This window comes from Sinocyclocheilus grahami, unplaced genomic scaffold (assembly GCF_001515645.1).
Source record: "Sinocyclocheilus grahami isolate Dianchi unplaced genomic scaffold, SAMN03320097.WGS_v1.1 scaffold274.1, whole genome shotgun sequence".
NCBI lineage: Eukaryota > Metazoa > Chordata > Actinopteri > Cypriniformes > Cyprinidae > Sinocyclocheilus > Sinocyclocheilus grahami.
In genome coordinates this window covers 938,768-966,516 of record NW_015505453.1, presented here as the reverse complement: position 1 = coordinate 966,516, position 27,749 = coordinate 938,768, and the positions used below count along the sequence as shown (strand labels likewise).

The 27,749-nt window shown below is 44.1% G+C and overlaps 2 protein-coding genes across 2 annotated transcripts; both read left to right on the top strand.

The window, feature by feature from the left end:
- Positions 1 to 126: 126 nt before the first annotated feature.
- Positions 127 to 24,798, top strand: LOC107599897 (protein patched homolog 1). The gene is made up of 21 exons (XM_016291617.1): positions 127 to 561; positions 2,101 to 2,293; positions 10,113 to 10,302; positions 10,400 to 10,469; positions 10,643 to 10,734; positions 12,800 to 12,995; positions 13,086 to 13,207; positions 13,860 to 14,007; positions 14,891 to 15,022; positions 15,133 to 15,288; positions 15,370 to 15,462; positions 15,580 to 15,705; positions 16,400 to 16,518; positions 16,617 to 17,356; positions 18,248 to 18,390; positions 18,489 to 18,669; positions 18,762 to 19,042; positions 20,132 to 20,269; positions 20,366 to 20,508; positions 23,817 to 24,207; positions 24,297 to 24,798. The coding sequence occupies exons 1-21, from the start codon at positions 409 to 411 to the stop codon at positions 24,789 to 24,791; spliced, it is 4,302 nt and encodes a 1,433-aa protein (XP_016147103.1). The 5' UTR covers positions 127 to 408; the 3' UTR covers positions 24,792 to 24,798.
- A 1,630-nt stretch (positions 24,799 to 26,428) lies between these two features.
- LOC107599898 (protein patched homolog 1-like) lies at positions 26,429 to 27,682 on the top strand. Its single transcript, XM_016291618.1, has 3 exons — positions 26,429 to 26,815; positions 26,905 to 27,410; positions 27,547 to 27,682. The coding sequence occupies exons 1-2, from the start codon at positions 26,507 to 26,509 to the stop codon at positions 27,397 to 27,399; spliced, it is 804 nt and encodes a 267-aa protein (XP_016147104.1). The 5' UTR covers positions 26,429 to 26,506; the 3' UTR covers positions 27,400 to 27,410; positions 27,547 to 27,682.
- The last annotated feature ends 67 nt before the right edge of the window (positions 27,683 to 27,749 follow it).

The window sequence follows — 27,749 nt, the reverse complement described above, 5'->3', positions numbered from 1 at the left end:
GATGTTTGCAAAGTAATTTGCCTCTTCCTCGGCCAATGAGAACCAGAGCACTTTTCCATCAAACCACCCTTTTCAGGGTTTGCAAAGGGGCTACCTCTCCAAATGTTACTGCAACAGGATCAGAGGTAGACTGGCGGAATCCGCTCGCCACTTTCTTCTGCTTTAAAACGAGTTACGCGCTATAGCTGGACGAATGAAGACCGAAGGATCTATACGGATTCGAGCACATAATGTTGGGATGGAGTTGGAAGACTTTGGCTCAAGAAAAGACTAGAGAATATTTCTTGAAGTTGAACCCGCTGGATGCGCGTGTCGCGAATCTTGGATTATTATTATTATCGCCTCTGCCTAACGCGCCGCGTTTGCCTTTAACTTTCTTCAGCGCTTCTTCTGCCTCCCGTTTGGACTATGGCCTCGGATCCCAGAGACCCGGGACCGGCCGGTGGTGTTTTTGGAGATGTACCCCCAAGTTACACACGCTCTCCGCCGCCTGTGAACTCAGATCTCCTCCGGAGACCCAGTTACTGCCACGCCGCTTTTGCGTTAAAACAGATTTCTAAGGTGACAAACGCTTTTCCGCTGGAATATTCACACACACACACACACACACACTACGTTGTTGTTCTTCGTGTTGGGGATAACATGTGTATTTCAGGGAGCTGTTAACGACTTTATTTAGCCTAGTTTTAGAAGTGTTGGAGGGTATTTACTCTCCTTTTGAAGCTAGTGAGAAGGAACTGATCAACAGGCTACACATACATCTCAAAACCTAGTTTGGTGGAATTTGGCTTAGATGGCGCGTTAAACGACGCTAAATATGAAAGTAGAAGCGCGGACAGCGACTTCTATGAATGAAAGCGGAGTCTTCATTCATGTAGCTCTTCTGTCCGCGCGTTTTGAGTCTTTTTCACGTTTAATTCGTCCCTAATGCTGCCTCAGTGTTCAATCTGGTTGGTCTAGATACACTATAGCGTGTTTGTTTGACAATGCGCGCGTCCTGCTGAGGAATTCACTGATTAAGTTTGATCTGACAAAGCATCAGTGAAGCGCATGAACGCTTGGCTATGTGTCAAAACTCCCATGAGTGAAACCAAAACATGTCCAGTTATACTGCAGCTAGAACTGCCAGATACAGGAAACTTGTGAGGTAGCCTAGTTGCAAAGCCTGGCTTTACATGAATCTACATTGTTGATCAAATTGCTTATAAAAGTGTTTGCTTTTCTATTGTAGCCTGCCAGAAACGCTTAAAAATGCACTTTCCTTGTAACATGCTGCTGTGTGATAACAAAAGGACCAAGTATCTTGAAACCGTTATAGTTTATAACAAGACTGTTTGACAGCTTTTATTTGAGGTTACATGATCCCATATGTTTTAACATTCTACATTTTAGAGCTAAAGCTTATAAGGAGCCTTTATAAAGCTGTACGATAGATTGTTAACTTTTATCATTTGAATTAACCATCTTCTTTAATAAAGAGATGAGAAGGGAATCCAGGCCTGTGAGATGTTTGGAGAAAGTCCTTTAATACTCTATACAGTTTAAACCCAAAACTTGAAAAAAAATATATATATATTTTTAGACCTTTAAATTTAATTAAGACAAAGAAAATAAAAAATGAGGTACAATTGACAAAAATTATTGCAGCCATTTAAATGGATGGAGAAAAAGATATAACAAAATAAAAACTTTTTAACAGGCATATGAAGTTCTCTAACTCATGCCAAGTTACTACGTTATATAATACACAACAACACACAACATTGGTGGTATTTTAGCATTTACTACAGGTTAGGGTGGATTAATAAGGAAACAGTTTTGAAATTGTCACAGTGGTGTTTGAACGGAATCTTAATAATAATTCACATATTAATTTAATTTGGTTTGCTGAGTTTTTGTTTGAACATTCTCTACTTTACAACAAGCAGACAGTGTCACGTTTAGAAATGTCTTACACAAAAATGAAAATAACCTGACTTGTAAATGTTGATTCATGTGTTGTCAGGACAGTTCACTATCCTGGTAGGGCACCGTGTGTTACAACTGATCTGAAATAGCATCACTGTACATGTGAATAAGTGTTCCTCTCTTGTGTCTCAGGGGAAAGCTGTGGGACAGAAAGCACCACTGTGGATTCGGGCGAGGTTCCAGGCTTTTCTCTTTTCTCTGGGCTGTCACATCCAGCGACACTGTGGAAAAGTCCTTTTCATTGGACTTCTTGTGTTCGGAGCCCTGTCTGTTGGTTTGCGGGTCGCTGCCATTGAAACGGACATTGAGAAACTATGGGTGGAAGGTGAGTCCAAGCTTTCATGTTTTGCTTATGCGCTGTGTAGGTTTATTTCTGTGGCTGATCTGAAGGAACAAGTTATTTGTGAGCTGTATGTTGTGACGTCACTTTGCATAGGGTCAGAATAGACATTTTTAGTCCTTTTTATTGCAACTCAATTTTAGAACTGCCTTAGCTTAGCTTAACTAAGCTTAGCTAGCTTAACTGATTGAAAATGTGATTGTGGTGCAGTTGTTGGGTGATATAGACCCAGACCTTGTGTGGGCTTCTGATATGAAGTCTCAGGATCTTTGAGCGGACATAGACCGTGGCCTCTGGAATTTCATATCTCCTGTCACGCACACGTAGCATTCTTTTTCCTAGAGCATGCAAGCCTTCTCTTGTTCTCTCCCCATCAGTCTATATTGTTTGCGGTGGGTGCTGCGCTTGATGTTTTTCTTTTTCTCCCTTTCCCGTTTGACGTCCTTTCCGTGCACCTCACTTATCTGTACATTTTCAGGCAGCTTTATTTGGTTTTCACACTGCCAAATTCCTTCTAAGTCCCCTAGGCTTTCGCCACACTGCTGATCCCCTGCACAGATGGGCTGTGTGTGAATCGTTAGCCATCTTTGAGGTGCTGACCCTCCCCCTCGTGCTCGCTGTGTGGTCCTTCACTATTCTTGGATTCCATTCAACAATAAAGGCACCCCCCTTTACCAAAAAAAGTGAATACAGCTGAAGTTTACCCACCTGTTTCACACTCACACAACGTGCACACGCTCATGCACAAACATATAGGCATCGTTATTTTGTGCTTTTGTAGTTTTGTACTTGAAAATAAAACATGCTGTTCATGGTAGCTTAGCATTGGTTTGTTTCAGAAAAAAAATGGTGGGATCTTTTAGACATACTCCTATATGCTTTTCCACAATATCATAGTCAAAAAATACGCATTCTGAATAGCGCAAAAGCATTTTTTTGTCTATGATATTGAAACAAGTTTATAATTACTTGTGAAATATTCAGAGCTCTAAAGAAGGTGATATATGAACAAATGCTCTCTGGTGGGAACGTTAGCTGGAGTTAAGCAAAGGGAGTTGTCAGATGTCAGTGAAATTTGTGTTTTAATGTAAAGCAGGCATAAAGCATGGGGCTCCTGGAGTGAAACGCCAAAGTGCTGAAAAGGAACGCTGTGCCTTTAAGAGGCAGTGCCTGTGTTTCTAAAGTTTCTGCCTGCGTTGTTTCCCCCAATAGCCCATTGACAAAGCTGCTCTGGGCTGAATGGGGAGTAAGTGGTATGGTAACAAGGAGAGGTTAGTTCTCACACACAGGCACACACATTCACTTCTGCACACATACACATAAAAAGTCACAGGGACAAACAAATGAGTTTTATAATGTGATTGGGAATTGAATTTAAAAAGGTCCCTGGTGCTGTTAGTGATTACTAAATATTTGCATATATCAAGAGGGCTTTCCAATGACTTGGCAAGCCAAAATATTTTATTTCAAAATGAATGTGGCATAAGCATTTCTCCATTTCAATGATTTTTAAGGACAGACCATTTAGGCTACATTTTAAATGTTGCAACCTATTTGTCACAAAAATTCAAATCTGTTGTGTGTGGGGGAGCTGTAAAGAATAGCAAAACAGTCAGGGCCTGTGGATCTCACACTTACCCAGCTGTGCGTTTTGGAGCATATGCCTCCTCATTACCCCTGAGGCGGTGACTATCCCTTCTTCACCTCTGCTCTAGCCCCCACCCAAATGTCACCCAGGCCACCAAGTGTCCATGTCCTCAGGGACCACCTGGGCCACCCGTAATTGCTTCCGCCTTCCATCAAATGATGTGCGAAAAGCAGCGACCTTGTGTTTAGATGCCTTATAAAAACGAACCAACAGTTTAGTAATAGGGTTTAGACAAACTGTTAGGAAAACTGTGTGTGTTGTACAACAGATACCTTTTATAAACAGTAGGAGCCATCAAAGAAGTCAGAATCTAGAGATATTTATCCAACGTAACCTAAAATTCATCAGTATGTTTATATCAGAATGTGCAAGTTGTATGTTGTTATGTGCAAGTTATGGTTTGTTGTTTGAAATTCTAGATTTTTAGCGATTCTATAGTGTGATGATTTGCTGTTTAAAAAGTATAGTTGAAGACTTAAGTGCTAGTTCACCCAAAAATTAAAAATGGTCAATTAGTCATCCTTGTCATTCCAAACCTGCATGACTTTCTTTCTTCTGAATTTTGATGGAAATTTTGTTGTTTTTTGTCCATACAATGAAAGTCAGTGGGCTCCAATGTTGTTTTAGACCCCACTGAATTTCATTGTACACAGTTGACACATTCTTCAAAATATCTTATTTTGTGTTGCACTTAAGAATGTCATACAGCAGGTTTAACACAGCACAAGGGTAAGTAAATGATGACAAAATGTTCATTTTTAGCTGAACTACCTCTTTAAGTCATGGGTTAATTCTTGGGAAAGTGTGATTTTAGTTTGCATTGTGAGACAGGAGAAAGAGGTGATGAAATGTAGGATGACTGTTTGGGGGCTGGTGAGCGAAGAAGCATTCTAGCATCTACACCCTTAAATTACTCTGGATTTCATGTTTGCTCCTTATGTGCAGTGACGAATTGCAGAGGGGAATTTGTTTGGAGAATTAAGAGAGGGGGAGAAAAGATTGAGAAAATTGTGTTTTCAAAGGAGCTCAAGTTATTTCATCTGGTTTCTGACACCAAACCGAGCAGTACCACATCTTGTTTTAATTATGTGGATTTTAATATTTGATTGAGCTTTTTTAGAGTGAAGGATGAGGAAAGATTTGTCAGTGACGAGTTGCTAACGATCTGTGTGGGGCAAAAAAGCAGACTTTGATATGTGATTATATGTTTGAGTAATGCTGGCCTCCCAAAAGGATTGTTGGCATATAACGGTCATTGCAAAAATGTGTGCCGGGCTAAACAAACGGCAAACTTTTTCAAACAGACGGACATGTTTATGTACTCATATACAGTCGTAACTTAATTTTTCTCATCCGTTTTGACACGATTTTGGTGTGCCTGACAGACGTGTACACACAGACAAGCTGTACAAACATTACTCAAATGTGTGCAGGGATATCTGGGTAGCAGACCCACTTGAGTTGAATGAAGCCACCAGGCAGCAGAAGAGTGGAATAAAGAACATATAGACATTGCATGAATGACCTTGTCCACATGCATGTAGACTGAGGGATCCAGGATTTACACAGACACATGTGGACCTTTCAGTGTTAGGAGCAGTTATACAAACAAAAATGAAATGCAAGGTAAATGCAATAATTCATTAGAAAATACAGATTCGAGAGAAAGCAAGCTCTATGAAGCATTATTGGAGGTGAATGGCAAGCCACAGTACCCCAGCTACATAAATAAACCCTAACTGCTGAGACTTAGACCTCACCAGTAGAAAGTACAAACAAGGCCAGAGTCAACCTGGGTCAGCTGAAAATGTTTGCTTCAACCCCCCCCACCCCCCCCGCCCCCGTTTCCACCCCACACAGGCCAGCCTTCCAGCCCCCATTACACAAGAATGGCTATATGAACTGAATGCATCCCTTCTCAAAGTTAAGCAACTTTCTACCCCAAATCAGAGCATTACCAATTAAGGCTTCACTCACTCTGGGTTTTCATTTTCTCTACATAATCAGTTTGTTTGACATTGCACTTGTTTTTTTGTTTTTTTTTTGGTTAAGAGCATAATGCAGTTCCAGAGGTTGTCAGTGCAGCAACAGAACATGTTTTATATCTAGGTTGTAAACGCGTCCCATTGACGTTGGTGGCACGATCAGAGAGGCAAATAGAGGTCTAACTCCATGGCAGAAGTGCTAGGGTACACCTTTCTGTTTATATTCTTAAGCTAATGTTACTAGAACAACGCCAGCGGAGGCAGGAGGAGACCAGACCCCCAAGAAGCTGCCCCTCTTGCTGCCTGATTCAGACAGTATTTTCTTACATTCAGTCCAATGAGGGTCATTTTCTTTGATCCATGCTTTAAAAAAAAAACAGAAACTGGTCACTTTTTTGGGGGAAAAAAGTCTCCTTTTTGTCCTTCTCAACAGTTTGTCCTTTTGGTTAGGGTAAAAAAACATTTTCTTGGTACGTGGTGGAAAAGAAATAGTTTCTGGGCTCAATAAATTCATTTCCAGTTTGAATGAAACCAGCAACGTGGAAAAATTTTGCCTTTCACCATGGGATGAATGTATGTTTCAACCACACATTAAGCTGCATTAGCAGCCAGTGGAGTGCCTAATGTGGTTATTTTTCACAGGAGCCAACACTAGGGCTGATTAGCATAATTAGTACAGGGAAGGCTATACATATGGAAATGGCCAGGACCTAAATGCCAGAACCGGTGGAAATTTATGTCAATGCTGACAGAAGTACCAGGTCTGAATAGGTGCTAGCTCAAGCATAGTTTTAACCATCTTAATTTGTTTTTGATAATTTTTTTACCTGCCATCTGGAGGGTTACAATGAATGATATGTATGTTAAGTTTTTTCAACAAGGCCGACAGTTGCCTCAGAAAGATGTACAGGAGGACATGCATGTGTGTGTATGCATTTCACACACAAAGATAAGCTAGCCCTTCCTCCCTCTGGTTGTTTTATCCGCTGGGAAAAATCCAAATCCAGTGGCTTTTGTAGTGAGTTTCTCTCTTTATTTTTTTCCTGTTTGTTGGGAAACAACTGAAAGTGACTGAAAATGAGGGTGACAAAGACCTGCATTGAGTCTCTTGGTGGCCTTGAGTTAGCGCTCATAGAGGCAGAGGTGGAGCAGTCTCCATCTGCCACTGTAGTCGTGCGAGATGGGGTGGTTTTCTCAGTCATGGTCAAGCCATTGAGACTACTTGTGATTGAGAGTTGCAGTGAAGCTGAAATGTTTAAAAAGATTTGCACTTGAGCCAAATCTATCCTTCTTGTCTACATAATGTGTCTGGAAAGAAGAGGAAGAAAAAATCTAACAAAGAACTTGGAATGAACATTATGGGGTCTTGACGGACCCAAGGCAAAAGAGCTGGACCAGCTTGTTTTGTTCTTGGTGGTTTCATATACTAATGTGTGTGGGAGAAAAAGGGAAACAGAAAAAGAGAGTGAAAGCGCGTATTGGAGAGTGGCACCCGACTGTGTATCTGAGCTCTTGGGTTTACTTGGGTGGTGAAAACAGGTAAAAATGTCTCTTTCAGCACTCTTCCTTGTGGGACTTCCTCCAGAACAGCATGAGTCCTTTTAGAAGCCTCTTAATCCCTCTAATCTGGCCCACAACACTTTGAAGGTGGCCTGTCCTAATGGAGAAAGCACTGGGTTTCAGACCTTGCTGCTGCGCCACATGCAAATCCAAAATTCGTATTTTTTGGATTTGCATGTGGCATATTTTTCCATAATCTTTAAATTAGGTTAATTTATGATCCTTAAATGATCCTTGTTGTAATTAGTTTTTAGTATATTGTATCTTTATTATGCATTTTTTTCCCTTCATCTTTCTCATTCAGACTTTTCTTGCTGCACTTCGTGCATCAACATGGCATGTTTCAGGTCAGTGTGAGCAGGAAGTTGTGGGCAATGTGTTGTGGAGCATTGGACAGGCCAAGCCAGGGTAGACATGAGCGAGATTGGAGCTGACAGGGTCCACTGGCTGGGTGACACTGGGGAGCAGGGGACTTCTTCTTCATAGTTAATTACATGTCACTTTCCATACTGCCCACTGGGAGGGAGCCCCCTCACACCAGCTCATTTTGCTGGTCTGCTCCTGGGTGGGACCTTGAGACAGGCTTGCTGAAGCTTGCTACCACTGTGTTCTAGCCAGTGAGGCCAGACTGTAGATTAGCTCCAGCTTTTACCATTTTATGTGCGACAGAGTATTTACAGTTGCAGAACTATCTAATCTGTGAGACACTGAGGCTGGTTTTCTTTCCAGCTATGTTGGGGAACATTGGTCAGACCCTCCTCATGGATAATTGGCCCGTGATGGTGATGTCACCCCCAATGCTGTGAAAAATGAAGGACAACAAAGGAAGGAGGGTCTGTGCTTGGGAGAGAGTAAGCTCTGTATGGCAGTATTGCTGGATCGATATCACACAACGCCTTTAGGCTGCCCTCATTTTGAGATTTTTAAACATAAAAGCTTGTATAATCACAAACCCCTCTTCCCTGTTCCAGTCCCAGCAACTCAAAGCAAAGATTAGTGCTTTGAAAATCCCCCTAGGCCTCTGTGTTTGAGAGTTCTAACTGTTTGAATCTCAAATGTACATCCCAGATCACTCTTGTGCATCACAGTTCCTTTCCCCCCCTTCTGTGGTGCGTTTCTGGCTGTGAAAGTATTTGCGTGCCTGTCTCTTTAAGTGTACGGCAGCAGCGAGCCGAGAGAACAGAGCAAAGCTCCCATCTGGAGGGTGGCTGAGTGGAGTGGTGACTGAGCAGCGGGGCCCACTCGGGCCTCTAGCTGGGTGGTCCAGATGGGAGGAACCAGACACAAATAGCTATAATTTACTTCAGGAGCGCCTGTAATTACAGGCCCAAGGATTGGAGCTCAATTCCTGCAGATGCCTGAATGCATTAAATATGAACATGCTGTCTGTAGATTGACACAAATACGTGTTTGCATTTTGCAAGTGGAAACGGCCTTCAGATTCAGCCCGCCACATTTTTTGAAGTAATGTGTTTACGTAACCTGCATGTCAGATAGCTGCATGAATAAAACCAGGAGGTTGAATGTTTGCATGCATCAAGTTGTAAGCTTCAGGGCAAGTCACATGGCATTTATATTTGAGGTGTTTTTTTTGTTTCTGCTCAGCTTTTTCTTTCATTAAACACAACCTTTTATGTGTGTTAAAGGATTGTCTTAAAGGATCTCTAAGCCACTTACAAAGCTGTGGGCTACCCCTGACATGAACAGTACCCCTCTCTCTCTCTCTGTATTTCTCTCTTTCTGTTTCTCTGTCTCTTTCTCTCCCACTCCCTCTCTCAATTAACTGAGGCAGGCAGCGAGATGTGCCGGGGAGAAAAAGTGGCTCGGTGGGCTCAGCCAGCCACTGCAGGCTTGTCATCATGTATTGGGAAGTGGAGGGGCAGACGGGCAGGCTCTGATCTGGGCCGGTGCGTTTCATGTGCATTTTGCATGGCCGCAGATACCCCGCATTCTCTTTTCACCACAGCCTCCGTTAATTAGGGGGCTGGACTATGGAGTTTCCTCTGCACTCTTTGATGCTTTTCATCCCGACTCAACATACCACATGAACAGCATTTCTGCCTCTGCTCTTCTGCCTTGCTCTCTCCTTCCATTTACTGCTTACATCTTGGATTAGGCATGGTGACCTGTAGATCAAGACCCAACGTCTTGAGCGACCTTACTATCAGGAACCACAGTCTGTGCTAAGCAGTGTGGAGTTAGCCATTCATTAAACTGGTGGTGGCAAGATTAGGCCGGGAAAGAGTTTCTGTCAGTTTTAAGGGTGGATTTTTGGAGGATTTTGTGCAAAAGCCTGTTTGTTAGCCTTGTGTGAAAGTGTGGGCCATGTCATGAATATTTTTACTCTTTAGTGTGCTAAAGACACAAATGTGATCCACACATCTGTTTCTGGGGTTAGTTGGAATATACACAGGGGAATGAGAACTGTAGTGTGTTTAATTTGAGTTTAATTATGACATTAACCTCTCAGTAAGGATCATGATTTTTTTTTGCAGTGTGACCATTAACACAAAACCATATTGATCCTCTGACTTGTTGTGTCTCTGACATATAAAGGTGTCTCCTTTCTGAACATTTGAAAATAACAAACCGTTTTGTCTCTCTGTCTCAGCTGGCAGTCGGGTGAGCAAGGAGCTAAGCTACACAAAAGAGAAGCAGGGAGAGGAGTCAGTGTTCACCTCACAGATGCTCATACAGACACCCAAACAAGAAGGAAACAATATTCTTACCCAGGAGGCTTTGCTGCTCCACCTGGAGGCTGCTCTGTCAGCCAGCAAAGTTCAAGTGTCTCTTTATGGAAAGTGAGTACAACCCCCAGCAGGATTACAGGGAATTTCAAACACTTACAAACATGAGGGCCAGTCTTCTAATATGTGGTTATACAATTTCTATCCTCAGATCTTGGGATCTTAATAAAATTTGCTTCAAATCTGGAGTCCCAATTATAGAAAATGTCATGATTGAGAGGGTAAGCATGTTTTTATTATGTAATTTTTAGCTTGCTTCATAATAATTTTCTTATTACTGTTTGCCAAGTGCTTTAGACAGCTATTATAGTGTTTATTCAACTTAACTTGGCTATTTTTTTGTTCTGTGCCATGAAATCTGCCTTACTGAAGATTATACTCTATTTCTTTGCAGATGATTGACAAGCTTTTCCCCTGTATGATCGTGACTCCTTTGGACTGCTTTTGGGAAGGCTCTAAGTTGCAGGGAGGCTCTGCCTATTTACCGTAAGCATTCTGCTTATTCTTATTTAATATATCACCTATCTCTGATGAAGTCACATATAGCTTCACTGGACTATTATAAATATATCTAAACTCAAGAGACCAGAAGTAACCATGAAACAAGGGACTGTGCCTGAACTATAGCTCTGAAACTTTTGACCCCCCTCCTTGATATAACACACGCTCCTATAACAATTGGCCTTTACCTTCAACCAAAACGGCGCTGGCTGCGACAAACTCTGACATCAAGCCCCTAGCAAAAGCTCTATTTAGTCTGTTGATAAGCTGATGCCTGGTTCCATCGTCAGTGTGGCTTGAGCTGTCAACAGTGTGGTGAGGGGCTTTGCAGGACAATCTCTAATCCTGCACCCCTGTCCCACCACCCAATCCCCCAGCCTGAAGAAGCTCTTGCAGAAAGGGGACAGAGAGAGAGGGAGGGAGGGAGAGAGATGACTGCTACTGGGTGGGTAGGAGGGAAGGGGGGGGGGGGCAGGGGAGCCTTTGGGTCTAGACAATGGTAAGCATTCTTTCAGTTTACGAGTGAGTGTCCATCAGTGAGGGGGCCCTGGAGGGGGCCCGGCTTTGTCAGCACTGGGTAACACTGTGCATTCTCATGGTAATCGCCCAGGCTTGGAGCTGTAAGTTGTCCAACAAATAAAATGGGCATTATTCAAGTTGTGGGCCCAGAGAGAGAAAGAGGGAGGAAAAAGTAGGAAAAATTAACTGTGGATGTTGGACATTGTAGTTTACACTTCCACCCAAAACATCTCTTTATCGAAAGCCATATTGTATTCTATGCCATGCAGGACAAAAATTGGTTTCAATGGGCCGAGACTGATTCTATCAATTCTCATAGACTTTTTTCTCTTTCTTCTGCCTAGGTTGACTAATACCCAGGTTTTCTGTGAAGCATGAGTGGCCTTTAAAAATGTTGTTACTAATTGCCCTGTTTTCTCTATTTGGACATGTATGAAGAGGGCCTGCATTAGCCACTGAGGCTAATGTCCTCTCAGGCTTCCGCTTCAGTTCAGCTGTTTTTTTTTTTTCATCTAAAGGGAAAAAAGCGAGAGAGAGTGAGTGAGAGAGAAACAACTTGAGGGAACAAAGAGCAGCAATCTATGGAAAAACAAAAGGGCCCAGGCCGGTTCACTCAAGCAAAAAATAGGAGATAAAGGAGACTCTCTTTGCAAGCAGGAGCAAAGGCGCTTGGTATGTGGGAATGGGAAAGGACCAGCTTTATTTGAAGCTGCTCTTCATGAGTTATTAGAGTAAGATTGGGCCTGGAGTTAGGACACTATTCACTTTTATTCTTCTTTACCCACAAATACTCATCCCGGTGAAAGGCCCCTCTTTCACTCAGGGGGTATCACTCTGGGTTCTATGGCATTTTTACTTGGGATTTTTTTTAGCTACATAGGTTTTGATTTGGAATGTTTTTTCCTTGTGATATATAATAATTTTCAATGCCATAATAATGAAATAATGTTACAAGTTAGAGGTTGTCAGTGTTCCCAGAATCACCCTTCCTTGTAAATCAGAACGTTAAAAAGAATCCAACTGTAACTCCACTACACCGAGAGAATTAGTTTTTGGCACATCAATAAACAACAGTCCACTTTCTCAATGCTCACTGAGTGAGAGAAGATAGATTAAAACCTGCAGGCTAAGGGGTTGAGAACACTGGGCTCAAAGCAGCATTCAAGACAGTCGGCACAGCCCTTCTGAGCATTCCCACTGCCCGCCTTCATCCTTATCAAGATGTTTTAGAGGCAGAGGTAATCGTTATGACTCGATGCACAAAGTTAAGAGAGCAGCCTGTAGGCTGCCAGCACATTATGCCCCTCCGTGTAACAGGATAATAAACGCTACTTTATGCGGCATCTGTAGTCCGCCACCACCAGGGAGGGACTGGTGCCGGCAGGCTCGGAGAAGCAGCAGCAGGGAAGGGGAAACGGGTTTGTTTGGAAAAAGTGTGCTATCGTTTGAAAAAAAGTCATACAATTGACACATTTAGTCTGCTAACTTAATTGAAATGTCTCAATTTTGTTTATTGTGTTTCTTGTCGTAGGGGCATGCCTGACATTCAGTGGATGAATCTGGACCCCCTCAAGCTAATGGAAGAATTGAGCCAGTTTACATCTCTAGAGGGTTTCCGAGAGATGCTAGATAAGGCTCAGGTGGGCCACGCCTATATGAACCGCCCATGCTTGGATCTCAATGACACAGATTGCCCTCACAGTGCCCCTAATAAGGACCCATGGCAGGTGAGTAGTTTTGTAATGTCAATGTCTTATTAATAAGAGTCTGTAGAATTTATACGTTTGTATTAATTGTGTGGTCTGTGTTTCACTTAGGTCCCCGACATTGCTGCTGAACTTCAGGGTGGTTGCCATGGTTTCTCCAAGAAGTTCATGCACTGGCAGGAGGAGTTGATCCTGGGTGAAAGAGTAAAGGACTCCCAGAATGCCTTGCAGAGGTAAGAAAGAGGGGGAAAGAAAGAAGGTGAGACAAGAGAAGGGGGTATGTGGGTGGGCCTCTCTTAGGAGGCCCTGACGAGAGAAAGTAAGAGAGAAAACCCAAAAGAGACAGAGATGGAGAGAGGGAGGAATCTTTCTGACTCCTAATAACCTCACACATCCAAGGAATTCTTTACATGAAGAGGGATCAGTTTCCACCTCTGACCCCAGTATAGGAAAAACCAATTAAACATGATGGACAGCCACATAACCTATGGGCAGATCTGAAATGCAGAGTGGAGGAAAATTAAAACACACTGAACAGAAAAAAATAGCATATCATACAATGTAAACAAACTGTAGGTAAATTAAAAGCAAGAGCACAAGTATTTGTGTATTTTCAATGCAGAATTTAATCTGCAATAAATAAAAGTTTCTGCAGAGAGCGGTATATTGGCCTTTTGCCCAGTATTTGTGCATTGTTCTAATCTCAGTGGAAGTGTTAGAGTGATTTATAGAAGCCCGAGAGGGACCACGCACATCATTCCAGTCTTTATTATAAGGTGTCTCCCTATTAATGTCTCCTTATTATCACTTTGCAACACAATGGTATCTGCACGCACGTGCTTGTACGTTCAGATCTCACTCAGCCCTCTGTATTTTCCTGTATAGTGCGGAGGCTCTTCAGACCATGTTCCTCCTCATGAGTGCCAAACAGCTCTATGAGCACTTTAAAGACGACTATGAGATCCATGACATCAACTGGAACGAGGACAAGGCCACTGCCATCTTGGAGTCCTGGCAGAGGAAATTCGTTGAGGTAATTTGCTGTTTCATAACACACCCACACATCACTTTGTGAGGTCTGAATGGTTTCAGTGACTGCTGAGGGTGCCCAGCTGGGGTGGAAAGGTAGAAAGAGCACAAAAGGTCACAAGTGGTGCAAGAGGGTTGTTTTCCTTAGACCAGAGGATGGCAGCGTCTGCCTGAATTCCATCAATCCTCAGCTGCCTAGTAAATGGAGTCCTCCTAGGAGGCCACTGACAGACTCCCAGTTATAGAAACAAGCTGTTTTTGTGATAACTGACACCCAGCATGCTCACTGAAAGAGAGAGAGAGGGAACTACAGAGTGAGAAGAGCCTCCAGTAATGTCTGCTGCCTCAAAAAGAGAGCAAGAGCGAGGGAAGTGGAGTCAGGGGAGGTTGGGGGGATAGGGCACTGTAAAAACAAAGTGCAGAGGTATTCCTTTCCCCTTAAGGTTGTCGGCCATTCATGGTGCTGATGGAGTAGCCTGAGAGACCATGTGATCTCATCTGATCCATCTGACCTCTGCCCTCTGGCATCTGTGCTCATTATTTCTTGCTTGTCAAGCTTCATAGGGTCTCGTGCTATCTTGTTTGCATGTTATTAGGGTAAAATACGAGGTGGATGAGGGTACGGCCCACAGAAGAATTAATGTTTTGTGGCTTGTCAGAAAAAGTAATTCAAGATTTGTTCTGCTCCGCAATGAGTGCACAAGTTCATTCAAAACACACAATGTTAGGTTAAGCAACTTTTCTCATGCTGAAATGTATTAAATTGCAGCCAGTCACAAGCCTCTTTGATTTGACCCATGGATATATGCTCTTTCCAATCCAAATACTGAAAATCTTGTAGTTGCATTCTCTGGATTGATGTTTAAAACTGTGATTTTTATGTCTAGGTTGTCCATGGGAGCATTCCTCAGAACTCTTCCTCCAACGTTTATGCCTTCTCTACCACTACTCTTAATGACATCATGAAGTCCTTCTCTGACGTCAGCGTAATCAGGGTGGCAGGTGGTTATCTGCTCATGGTAAGACATCCATTACTGTGCCAACTCTAGTTAAGGCTAATGGAAATATGATGAGCGTGTCTCCATATGTGTGGAGCTATTCCCTTACATGTGTCTCTCTCTATGCACAGCTGGCATATGCATGCGTGACCATGCTGCGCTGGGACTGTGCTAAGTCTCAGGGTGCTGTAGGGCTGGCCGGAGTGCTTCTAGTTGCTCTGTCTGTGGCTGCAGGACTTGGTCTGTGCTCGCTGCTGGGGCTGTCCTTCAATGCCGCCACCACACAGGTAAATACACACCTAAACGTCTTAAATTCACACTCAGCCTCAGGGCTTGGCTGTAACTTAGAGCTGTGCGTTCCTCCACAGGTGCTGCCATTCCTGGCCCTGGGCATTGGAGTTGATGACATGTTTTTGCTGGCTCATTCCTTCACTGAGACCAGATCCAACATCCCGTTCAAGGCATGTATCTCATAAATATGCTTTGGATCGTGACTTTTAGGGGATGAAAATTTTGCTTAGGCTTTCTGTTGTTGTTTTTGAAGATCACAGCTTATTATTTGCCATATCTCTCCATAGGAGAGGACAGGCGACTGCCTAAGAAGAACTGGCACCAGTGTGGCTCTCACCTCCATCAATAACATGATTGCTTTTTTCATGGCTGCCCTAGTGCCTATTCCTGCTCTCCGGGCCTTCTCACTTCAGGTAGGAGTTTGTATTGTGTGTGTGAGTACATGCCATCAACCACTGCACCCTGTGATGCCCACTGAGAAAGACTGGCAGGGGCGTTGACTATCTGAAAAGGGCAGTGAAAGTTGGCTTTAAAAAACGAACAGTCAAAGTTAATTCAAAGTGAGGATGGCCTTTGTTGTTGCTCTTTCTTGCATTCTCTTTATTTTATGGTTAAAACCCCTCATCCAACTAAAGTCACAGCCTGGTTTTCAGGTGGGGAGTGGATACCAAGAGAGAGAGAGAGAGAGATGAGATGAGTGAATATATCAGTATATCACCCAGCCATCAGACTGTGCTTCTCTGACCTCCCCAGGCTAACCCTGGGTGGTCTGCACTGTAATGATACAGAATATAATGTCTGTCTGAGGCTGACGGAGTTGGGGGGGGGGGTCTGCTCAGACTCGCTGTGACCTTGGGAGTCCCTCTTCCTTGGATTGTTGACTAAATGTGGAGTGATGGGGGAGGGGTTGCTGGTTGATTTAGGGTGCATATTTTACTTTCTGGGATTCAATCCGAGGCACTAAAACAGCGAGGGATCCTGAATGCAGAGTGTTTTTTCTCAAGTTCAGACAGCAGCTGTGGAGTCGGGTGGCAGCGTAGAACTCATGAACGAAAAGACTTGGCCTTTATCCTGAAGTCTCACTTTCTCTCTTACTCTTTATTTCAGGCGGCTATTGTGGTTGTCTTTAACTTTGCCATGGTTCTGCTGATCTTCCCTGCCATTCTGAGCTTGGACCTGCACAGGCGGGAGGACAAAAGACTGGACATCCTGTGCTGTTTCTACAGGTAACTAAGATGCACTGCCCTTACTTAATATCAGCCCATTTATTATGCCAAAGCCTTTGGTACTCAAAATGTGGATTTATAAATGTATTTTCTTCCAGCCCCTGTTCATCTCGGGTGATCCAGATCCAGCCTCAGGAGTTCTCAGACTCTAACGACAACCACCAGCACGCTCCGGCCACCCCCACCTACACTGGCTCCACTATAACCACCAGCACCCACATCACCACCACTGTGCAGGCATTCACCCAGTGTGATGCAGCTGGTCAGCATATTGTCACCATTCTGCCACCCACTTCCCAGATCTCCACCAGTCCTCCATCCATGGTCCTATCCACACCCACTCCGACCGCTGACCCTTATGGCTCCCAGCTGTTCACCACCTCCAGCTCCACCCGAGACCTTCTAGCCCAGGTGGAGGAGCCCAAAGAGGGCCGCGAGTGTGTGCCTTTGCCCTTCTTTCGCTGGAATCTGTCAAACTTTGCACGGGAAAAGTATGCCCCTCTGTTGTTAAAGCCCGAAACTAAGACTGTGGTGGTCGTCGTTTTTGTGGCTCTTCTGAGCCTCAGCCTCTATGGTACCACAATGGTTCATGATGGACTCTACTTGACTGATATTGTCCCCAGAGACACAAAGGAGTATGACTTTATCACTGCCCAGTTTAAATACTTCTCCTTCTATAACATGTACCTGGTTACCATGGATGGCTTTGACTATGCACAATCTCAGAGACAGCTTCTTCAGCTTCACAATGCCTTCAACTCTGTAAAATATGTAGTAAAGGATAGCAATCACAAACTTCCCAGAATGTGGCTGCACTACTTCCAGGACTGGCTCAAAGGTATGTTATTTTTTTAGCAGTGCTTGCTAAGGTTATGGCTTTTACTACTACGACTATTTTCACAATGCCTAACACTATGTCTGAAAAATCAGCCTATACCTTGTCTTGCACCATTGTGTTGTTTATAGATAAGGATATCTAAGTATCTACAAAATATCAGTAAATATGAAACATAACTATGGTGAAAAATGCCACAAACTATAATTTTTACTTCCGCTCATTCATTGTGTGGGAAATTCTCTTATCTCTCAAGGTAAAACAAAGGAGTTCAGTGAAAGTTCACTTCTATCATCTGCTTTTGTGTTTCACCCACCTGGGCATAGAGAAGATTACGGGAGGGTCAGGGGTTATCTCAGACTGTTTGTGACCTCTCTGCTCACATTAGTTTGTATTGAGAGCTTAACTGTGAGGTGAATCCACAATAACTAAAACCCAGCGAACTGAAAAGAAGCTATTTATTTTGAAAGGCTGTGGAAACTGGAGGTAGTTGAAAGACTCTCTCTTTCTCCCCTATGCTATTTCCTTTTCTTGTGAGGAGATCTCTGTAATTACAGAATAGTTGTGGAAACTGTTTTTCAGCTGTTGCCAGACTTTGTAATTTGGAGAGCACGAAAGGCTTTCTCTGGTTAGTTTATTCAGCCCACACACATTTATTCAGCACCAGGCAGAAAGATGAAGAACCCAGCAAGGGGAGGGGGACATTTGGTTTATACGCCTGTTTGTGTGTGTGGATTGGCATTAAAACTGACCCAAGTTTTTACCCCCTCTCTAAGGGAGGAGCGATTTTAACAATCCTCTGTCATAGCTTACTGAATTGTGAAAAGAAAAGTAGGAAGGTTTGAACAGCTTTCTCACAGTAGGTCTAATTTTACCCATCCATGCTCCATGTAGGTCTGCAGGCTACATTTGATGCTGATTGGGAAGCTGGCAGAATCACCTATGACAGCTATCGCAATGGCACAGAGGATGGAGCGCTGGCCTACAAGCTCCTCATACAAACTGGCTCTAAAAAAGAACCTTTTAACTACAGCCAGGTATGTGGTCAACTATTGGAGCATTCAGTTTAAATACCCATCCAAAACTTTGCATCTATCCCAAAACTTACGTTTACACATTTTGTTTCTTGTAAAAGCTCACTTCCCGTCGCCTGGTGGACGAGGATGGTCTCATTCCACCAGAGGTTTTTTACATCTACCTGACAGTATGGGTCAGTAATGATCCATTAGGCTATGCTGCCTCCCAAGCCAACTTTTACCCACATCCTCGGGAGTGGATCCATGATAAGTACGACACCACCGGGGAGAACCTTCGCAGTAAGTAACCCAAAGACAATGACATTAGAAAGGTGGTCAAAGTCATATTTATGGATGCATGTTTCAAAAGCATTACCTCTTCTCTCTTTCAGTCCCTGCGGCAGAGCCTCTAGAGTTCGCTCAGTTTCCTTTCTACCTAAATGGCCTCAGACAAGCCTCAGACTTCATTGAAGCCATTGAGAGTGTGCGCACAGTTTGCGAGGAATTTATGCGTCAGGGAATCCAGAACTATCCCAACGGCTACCCCTTTCTGTTCTGGGAACAGTACATTGGCCTGCGCCACTGGTTCTTGCTGTCCATCAGCGTAGTCCTTGCCTGCACCTTCCTGGTGTGTGCCATCCTCCTGCTCAACCCCTGGACTGCAGGCATCATTGTAAGTCTGCCTTCCTCTCACCCTAATCCATTTTTAACTCCCATTTTTTCTAGCCCCTTCCCCTTCTCTTATTTCTCTTGCTCCCCCTGATCCCCTCAACACAGCTCAATAACTTTGCCACCAGGGCAGTTTTCTGGGGAGGGCCTTGGCGGGTTGTCTAGAGGGTGCTGCTTGCATACACACATATATACACACAGTCACACACATACCCCCTCATCTCTTTTGTCATTCAAATGGGTGCAGCAAGACTTTCTAAAGAAGAAATGCAAAGCTCTCCTGAAGGCTTTTACCTCCAACTGCCTTTGTCCTGAAATTTGGGGACAGGACGGATCTGCCCAGTCACGACCTTGGCCTGCTAAACCCATCCATCAGGGACTGGGTGCAGTGGGGGTAGTGGGTGGGTGAGTTAGTTCATGGGCTAGGAGGTGTTTCACACAGGCTGGTGGGGTCCGCAGCTCAACATGAAGAAGCAAGGAACTAGAAGAGGCCATTGGCCTTAGTTGACATGTATTTCTGGTTTAGCTGTAATATGTCAGACTCATTTGTGTGTAAAAGCCTATGGCATTTATTTAAATGATAAAGTAAAGTTTACAGCACTTGCTTTTTTTTAACTCAAAACCAGCTCTGTCCTCTTCAGTTTCACAGCATATATGTGGCCGCAATAAAATGGGTTTTACCAGCTCCAATTTAAGCATGACCAAATTGGAACCCCTGCCAACATCAAAGGTTTTCAGGGCAAAGACTTAACCAAGAGCCCTATTTAATTTATAGAAAAACTGTTTCTCCTGAGTAGGAAAGCTCTGAGGACTACATGGCACCAGGAAAGCTAGAGCAGAATGGTCCTTATGCTCTTTTATCATATTGTCACTCATTTCCCTATCCCTGAAATTAACAAAACATGGGGAGGGGTCAGGATATTGTCATCATTTAATATTATAACATAATATATTATGGGTAGATGACAGTGAAATGTAGAGGATATTGGTCCAGTGAGGCCCATTTTTGCATTGTGATTCATGTAGTGCTATTTTCATATAGTTCATTGTGATGTAACTGCTAACATGCAAATTTTTGTCTTCTACTCAACAGGTTTTTATTTTGGCCATGATGACAGTGGAACTTTTTGGCATCATGGGCCTAATTGGTATCAAACTGAGCGCCATTCCTGTCGTCATCCTTATAGCCTCCGTTGGTATTGGAGTGGAGTTTACTGTGCACATTGCACTGGTAAGGCCATCTTGCACAGTAATTCATCAGTATGTGTATTTCTGCCAATAAAATCAAATAGACCAGTTTCATTCTCTCTTATTTTCCACATTGTAGGGTTTCCTGACTGCCATTGGGGACAGGAACACTCGTTCAGCCGTGGCTATGGAGCATATGTTCGCTCCTGTGATTGACGGCGCCATCTCTACTCTGCTGGGAGTGCTCATGCTTGCCGGCTCAGAGTTTGACTTCATCATGAGGTGAGTGATTGACACTTCTCCAGGCAGGTCTCTGAGGTCAGCCCATATGCTGACTTTCAAAATGGTGGTTGGCCTTAGGCAGTGAGACAGTTGTCCATGTGGCTGTAGGGTACAGGTGGTAATGTTTGCCTCCCCATCACCTGGTGTTGTCAGTCAATTCCCCTTAGACCACCACAGCAGTCTTACAAACATCCTTTAGCCGCTTGAATGCACAACAAATGGAGGAAACATCAAGGGAGTGCAGCAGCTGCTTGTAAACATGTAAATATACAACCCACTGCGCGGTGACTCAACATGCACCCTTGCTCATAGTTTTTCCCACCCTGATTGCGGGGAGGATGTCAACTGTCCAATCATTTGGTTGTGAACTCCCTCTAGCCACTGCATTTGGGAAGCTTTTCTGCCTGGTTTAATGCCTGCTTCACAGAAAGAAAAAATGTCAAAAAAAATTTTTTAGGCTCTGCTGAAAGCAAACCACAACCTTGAGATACACCTCAGACCCATGACATAAAAATGGCTTAGTTAGAGGTTCCAGTACAACATAGCAGATTGCCTTAGGACAGTGGTAAAGCCCGGAGGAAAGATTGGGGGTTGGGGATTGGAGCAAACCATTTGGTGCAAGCGGTGTGCCAGCACTGGGGCATTCACAGTGGGAGGTCCTGTTTAGAAGTAGAGAAAAAGAGAGAGAGGTCTGGCCCTCTAGCTGGGGAGTAGCATAAATACATTGCTGTAAACATCTCCTAGCTGTGGGACACTGAATAAACAGGAGAACAAGCTCAGCGGCCCCTCTTAGAACGAGCCACCCTTTCCAACCCCTGACTTGGAATGGAAAAGATTACAGTTTATATAAACAACAGAATTCCTAACACTAGGTCTACTCTGGAGGTCTAACCCAGGCGGGGCCCATGGATGGTTTAGTCTTTTTTCCCCCCTTTTTTTTCTTTTTTTTTTTTACTCCTTAAATAAATCACGCTCCACTTTCAGAATGTTGACTTAGTAAAATAAACATGTGCCCTTTTTCCAATCTTTTCATGTATACAGGACCGTCAGACAGAATGAGTGCTTTTAACTAACAAAAGGTGGACGTAAGTGCAGCCAGAGATGGTTGGCTGCTTTGTCTGTTGTTGTTTTTTTCGCATTCTTAAACAACCTTCATGTTTTCACTGAACATTACAAACTGTGCTGAAAAGGATGATTGTGCCTTTCTTGAACTCCTATCAAAGAATCACTCAAACTATGTGATTCTTCTAAATGTTTCTAACCATTGCCGTAGAGAGAGATGACTGAAAAAGAAAACGGTTCACACTTAAGCTGTCTGATTCATCTATGTTAATGAAACAGACATGAGAGAAGTGGGAGTGGAGGGAATGAAAGCAGACTTGCTTGTCTCTGTCTGAGAAACCCATAACATAGCTCAGGCTCTGGTCTAAATGTAGCATATAATTCTGACCAGAGTCTCCGGTAGTGCTGCATTTTACACACAGACCCCGACGGGCCACCTTGGAAATTTGGGTTTTAGAGGTCAATTTAATATTACCTCTCCCTGACTGTGCATAATGACTGAAAATAGATAAATATAGTCTTTTAAAACCAGAGGTTCTATGATACAGTATAGGTCTTGGTTCCTCAGGGAGCTGCGATAGAGACAAAACCAAAATAGATCCAAAATGGAGGTTCAGTGGTGCGATGACCATCAGACCTGTAATCTTTTTAACAGGGTTTTTTTTATTCATTTGTTTGACGGTTCTCAGAGAGCCAAAGTAAACACATGGCCTCATTGGAGGAGACAGGTCAATGGACAGCAGTTTCCACTGTACGTCTGGAATTCTCCAAGCAGATATGACAAAGATGAACCTTTTCCCCTCTTTTTTTCTTTCTTAAGCCTAAGGTTCTTGTAGATGTGACAGAAGCAAAAATGGTCAGAGGGTGGGAGGTTAAAAGAACATTACAGACTTTTTTTCCAGATTCTGTTCCTCTTTTTTTTACCTCCAGAAGTCTGAACCACAGCTGAATTGTCTCTTTTTAGTGTAACCATTAAACTAGAGTGCTCTCTAATTTTCTCATGCACTGTCTTTCTTGTGGTGAATCAGAGCCCTCCCTCAATGCTCTGAGCTGAAGCACAGAGGCACAGACACCCTCACAGCCCTGCAGCCTATTAGTGAGCACTGCATGTTAACACGCAAGCCAGTATACAGGGCAAAACTGCTACAGCTCTTCTAAGCCTTATATCTCTATCCTTTACTGCTAGCTCTCACCCATGAGCTAAAGCCTGGGAAACCTCATTCACCACCCTCTCCCTTGGCCCCTTCATTCAAACATACATTTTCGGCACTGCTTCCAGCCTTAAGCAACTCTGCACCACTTCACACTGTTCCACCAGACCCGCTAGTGCCCGTGCCAACCAGACCTCCATGTTCTTGGCTCTGGAGGTGGAGGGCGGTTTTTCCTGCTAGTCTTCAGCACTGGATTGAGGTTCCTGCTTTAGTCACCTACACTGAGAAAATAGCTGGTCTTAGTATTAGTCTTAATCAGACTGGTTTCAGAGAGAGATTTTTGTCAGAACAAATCCCTTTTGCACATGGAATACTTGTTGACCTTAGAAAGTGTTGATGGATTCTAGGGTCAGTTTTACAGTTTTGCAAATAAGAGTTTATTGCATATGAAAGAAATACCTTTCAGCAGATCTCTCCAAACTAGTGTTTCGTGATTAGCTCTTGAGCCAGTATGGCTGTTGAGGGCCAGGAGGAGGGAGAGAGTAGGAGGAAGAAAAAGGTACAAAGCAAAGGTCTGGCCTGGCCTGCTCAGCGTAAACATAAAGGTGGTGTGCCCTGACCAGGGTGAAATAGGATCTCAATAAGAGGGGGTATTAAGTTTCTGAGGAGAAAATTACATTAACAGCAGTGGCAGCTTTTAGGACAGCGGGAGGGAAGAAAGCAGAGGGAGAAAAGCAATGGAGAGGGGTGAGTGTTTCTGATGCGTAGAATCTGTTCACTAATGTAAACACATCTTCTCAGGAAGTGGCAGGGCAGTGGTGATAGATGAGGGCTCCCAGAGGGAGAGAGAGCTAGTAATCGCTACGAAGATGGAACCCAGGAATTTTTCTCCAGCTTTGTTAGGTCACCAGGAGAGAGGAAATGTAGGAAAAGAAATGATGGATAAGAGGGGATGCAGCATCCTACAGGAACTCTTGGATATCACCTTCCTGTCAGATGATGACCCTATTGTCTCATATCTTGTTTGAACATGCTGTGGATGTTCGGTGGCTGCTTTAACTTTAACATTCTCTTCATTTGTGTTCTTGCCTGCAGATACTTCTTTGCAGTTTTGGCCATACTGACATTGTTGGGGGTCCTTAATGGTTTGGTGCTTCTTCCGGTACTGCTTTCCCTCATGGGCCCCCCAGCTGAGGTCGTACCCGCTAACAATGGCAATCATTTGCAAAGTCCCTTTCCTGAGCCCATGCCTCCTCCTATGAACCACCACGGGTATTACGCTGGGTACATCCCCAAGGGACCACGTCAGGCATTCTCCGAGACCTCTGATTCCGAATACTATTCTGAAACCACAGCCACCTCTGGCATCGGTGAGGAGGAGTACAAGTACTGTGACAGGAGCGCATACATCACGTCTCCAGCTCAACCGCCAACCTCTCATATCCTGCTTGAAGCCAGCAAGAACCCCAGCTTCCCAAAGCTCACAGTGAGTCGACCTGACAGAAAAAATTCTGAATCAATGATGTAGCGCTTGAGCACTTTTGTAATGTGTTTGTGCTTGTTCTTGCTTCCAAGGTGGTGAAACCTTTTAACGAAAACAGCTCTAAAGGACAGAACAGTGAGTCCAAGCAGAATGCAGCCAACTCGGTCAGTTCACAGATCACACGGTGGGACAAAAAGCATGAGTATCAAGGACAGAGGCGACAACATTTACCTAGCGACAGGACCCACTGTCCTCGCAGGACTACTCAGTGTGGCCCAGGGCCACAACCAGGGAGAGGGCAGCAGCAAAACAGGACTACAGCCCCAGCCCACAACCCTGGGGCATTGCAGCGCCCTAACAATGCAATCACCATGGTTACAGCAACAGCCTCTGTGACAGTGGCAGTGCACCCCAGTTTGCCGGGGTCGTACCAGGGTTACATGCACAAGGGGTTTGAGGATAACGAGTCAGACTCTTTTGACGACTCTAAGAGGACTTCTCAAATGTATGGGAAGGCTACACATTATAAGAGGGACTCTTTGGAACTTCAAGATCTGGAATCAAGAGAAAAACCAGCATCAAGCTAACCAGGCACTAGGTAAAGACTCTGACGTTCTCATAGCTTTCAAATTTTTTTTTATTCATTTGTTTGACGGTTCTCAGAGAGCCAAAGTAAACACATGGCCTCATTGGAGGAGACAGGTCAATGGACAGCAGTTTCCACTGTACGTCTGGAATTCTCCAAGCAGATATGACAAAGATGAACCTTTTCCCCTCTTTTTTTCTTTCTTAAGCCTAAGGTTCTTGTAGATGTGACAGAAGCAAAAATGGTCAGAGGGTGGGAGGTTAAAAGAACATTACAGACTTTTTTTCCAGATTCTGTTCCTCTTTTTTTTACCTCCAGAAGTCTGAACCACAGCTGAATTGTCTCTTTTTAGTGTAACCATTAAACTAGAGTGCTCTCTAATTTTCTCATGCACTGTCTTTCTTGTGGTGAATCAGAGCCCTCCCTCAATGCTCTGAGCTGAAGCACAGAGGCACAGACACCCTCACAGCCCTGCAGCCTATTAGTGAGCACTGCATGTTAACACGCAAGCCAGTATACAGGGCAAAACTGCTACAGCTCTTCTAAGCCTTATATCTCTATCCTTTACTGCTAGCTCTCACCCATGAGCTAAAGCCTGGGAAACCTCATTCACCACCCTCTCCCTTGGCCCCTTCATTCAAACATACATTTTCGGCACTGCTTCCAGCCTTAAGCAACTCTGCACCACTTCACACTGTTCCACCAGACCCGCTAGTGCCCGTGCCAACCAGACCTCCATGTTCTTGGCTCTGGAGGTGGAGGGCGGTTTTTCCTGCTAGTCTTCAGCACTGGATTGAGGTTCCTGCTTTAGTCACCTACACTGAGAAAATAGCTGGTCTTAGTATTAGTCTTAATCAGACTGGTTTCAGAGAGAGATTTTTGTCAGAACAAATCCCTTTTGCACATGGAATACTTGTTGACCTTAGAAAGTGTTGATGGATTCTAGGGTCAGTTTTACAGTTTTGCAAATAAGAGTTTATTGCATATGAAAGAAATACCTTTCAGCAGATCTCTCCAAACTAGTGTTTCGTGATTAGCTCTTGAGCCAGTATGGCTGTTGAGGGCCAGGAGGAGGGAGAGAGTAGGAGGAAGAAAAAGGTACAAAGCAAAGGTCTGGCCTGGCCTGCTCAGCGTAAACATAAAGGTGGTGTGCCCTGACCAGGGTGAAATAGGATCTCAATAAGAGGGGGTATTAAGTTTCTGAGGAGAAAATTACATTAACAGCAGTGGCAGCTTTTAGGACAGCGGGAGGGAAGAAAGCAGAGGGAGAAAAGCAATGGAGAGGGGTGAGTGTTTCTGATGCGTAGAATCTGTTCACTAATGTAAACACATCTTCTCAGGAAGTGGCAGGGCAGTGGTGATAGATGAGGGCTCCCAGAGGGAGAGAGAGCTAGTAATCGCTACGAAGATGGAACCCAGGAATTTTTCTCCAGCTTTGTTAGGTCACCAGGAGAGAGGAAATGTAGGAAAAGAAATGATGGATAAGAGGGGATGCAGCATCCTACAGGAACTCTTGGATATCACCTTCCTGTCAGATGATGACCCTATTGTCTCATATCTTGTTTGAACATGCTGTGGATGTTCGGTGGCTGCTTTAACTTTAACATTCTCTTCATTTGTGTTCTTGCCTGCAGATACTTCTTTGCAGTTTTGGCCATACTGACATTGTTGGGGGTCCTTAATGGTTTGGTGCTTCTTCCGGTACTGCTTTCCCTCATGGGCCCCCCAGCTGAGGTCGTACCCGCTAACAATGGCAATCATTTGCAAAGTCCCTTTCCTGAGCCCATGCCTCCTCCTATGAACCACCACGGGTATTACGCTGGGTACATCCCCAAGGGACCACGTCAGGCATTCTCCGAGACCTCTGATTCCGAATACTATTCTGAAACCACAGCCACCTCTGGCATCGGTGAGGAGGAGTACAAGTACTGTGACAGGAGCGCATACATCACGTCTCCAGCTCAACCGCCAACCTCTCATATCCTGCTTGAAGCCAGCAAGAACCCCAGCTTCCCAAAGCTCACAGTGAGTCGACCTGACAGAAAAAATTCTGAATCAATGATGTAGCGCTTGAGCACTTTTGTAATGTGTTTGTGCTTGTTCTTGCTTCCAAGGTGGTGAAACCTTTTAACGAAAACAGCTCTAAAGGACAGAACAGTGAGTCCAAGCAGAATGCAGCCAACTCGGTCAGTTCACAGATCACACGGTGGGACAAAAAGCATGAGTATCAAGGACAGAGGCGACAACATTTACCTAGCGACAGGACCCACTGTCCTCGCAGGACTACTCAGTGTGGCCCAGGGCCACAACCAGGGAGAGGGCAGCAGCAAAACAGGACTACAGCCCCAGCCCACAACCCTGGGGCATTGCAGCGCCCTAACAATGCAATCACCATGGTTACAGCAACAGCCTCTGTGACAGTGGCAGTGCACCCCAGTTTGCCGGGGTCGTACCAGGGTTACATGCACAAGGGGTTTGAGGATAACGAGTCAGACTCTTTTGACGACTCTAAGAGGACTTCTCAAATGTATGGGAAGGCTACACATTATAAGAGGGACTCTTTGGAACTTCAAGATCTGGAATCAAGAGAAAAACCAGCATCAAGCTAACCAGGCACTAGGTAAAGACTCTGACGTTCTCATAGCTTTCAAATTTCAAATCCCAATACTAGAGAATTACGTAGTTTAGATTGTTATTAAAATGCAGACAGCTGTCTGTATGTCATAACGATGTTCTATCTTTTGCATGTGTTACAGGTGGTACATGGATCCAAGCAGCCAAAGATTGCTAGACTGCTCCCAGCCCCCACATCCCTTTGTCTGGAATCTCTGGCTGTTTTGGGAAGTTCCCAACCCCAGCCCGGTGTCTTTTATCTCTTTGAACTGTACGTAGACCTCACACAGACAAGAGGATTTATTTAAAAATTATTAAAAAGGTCTTCTTAGACATTTTATATATA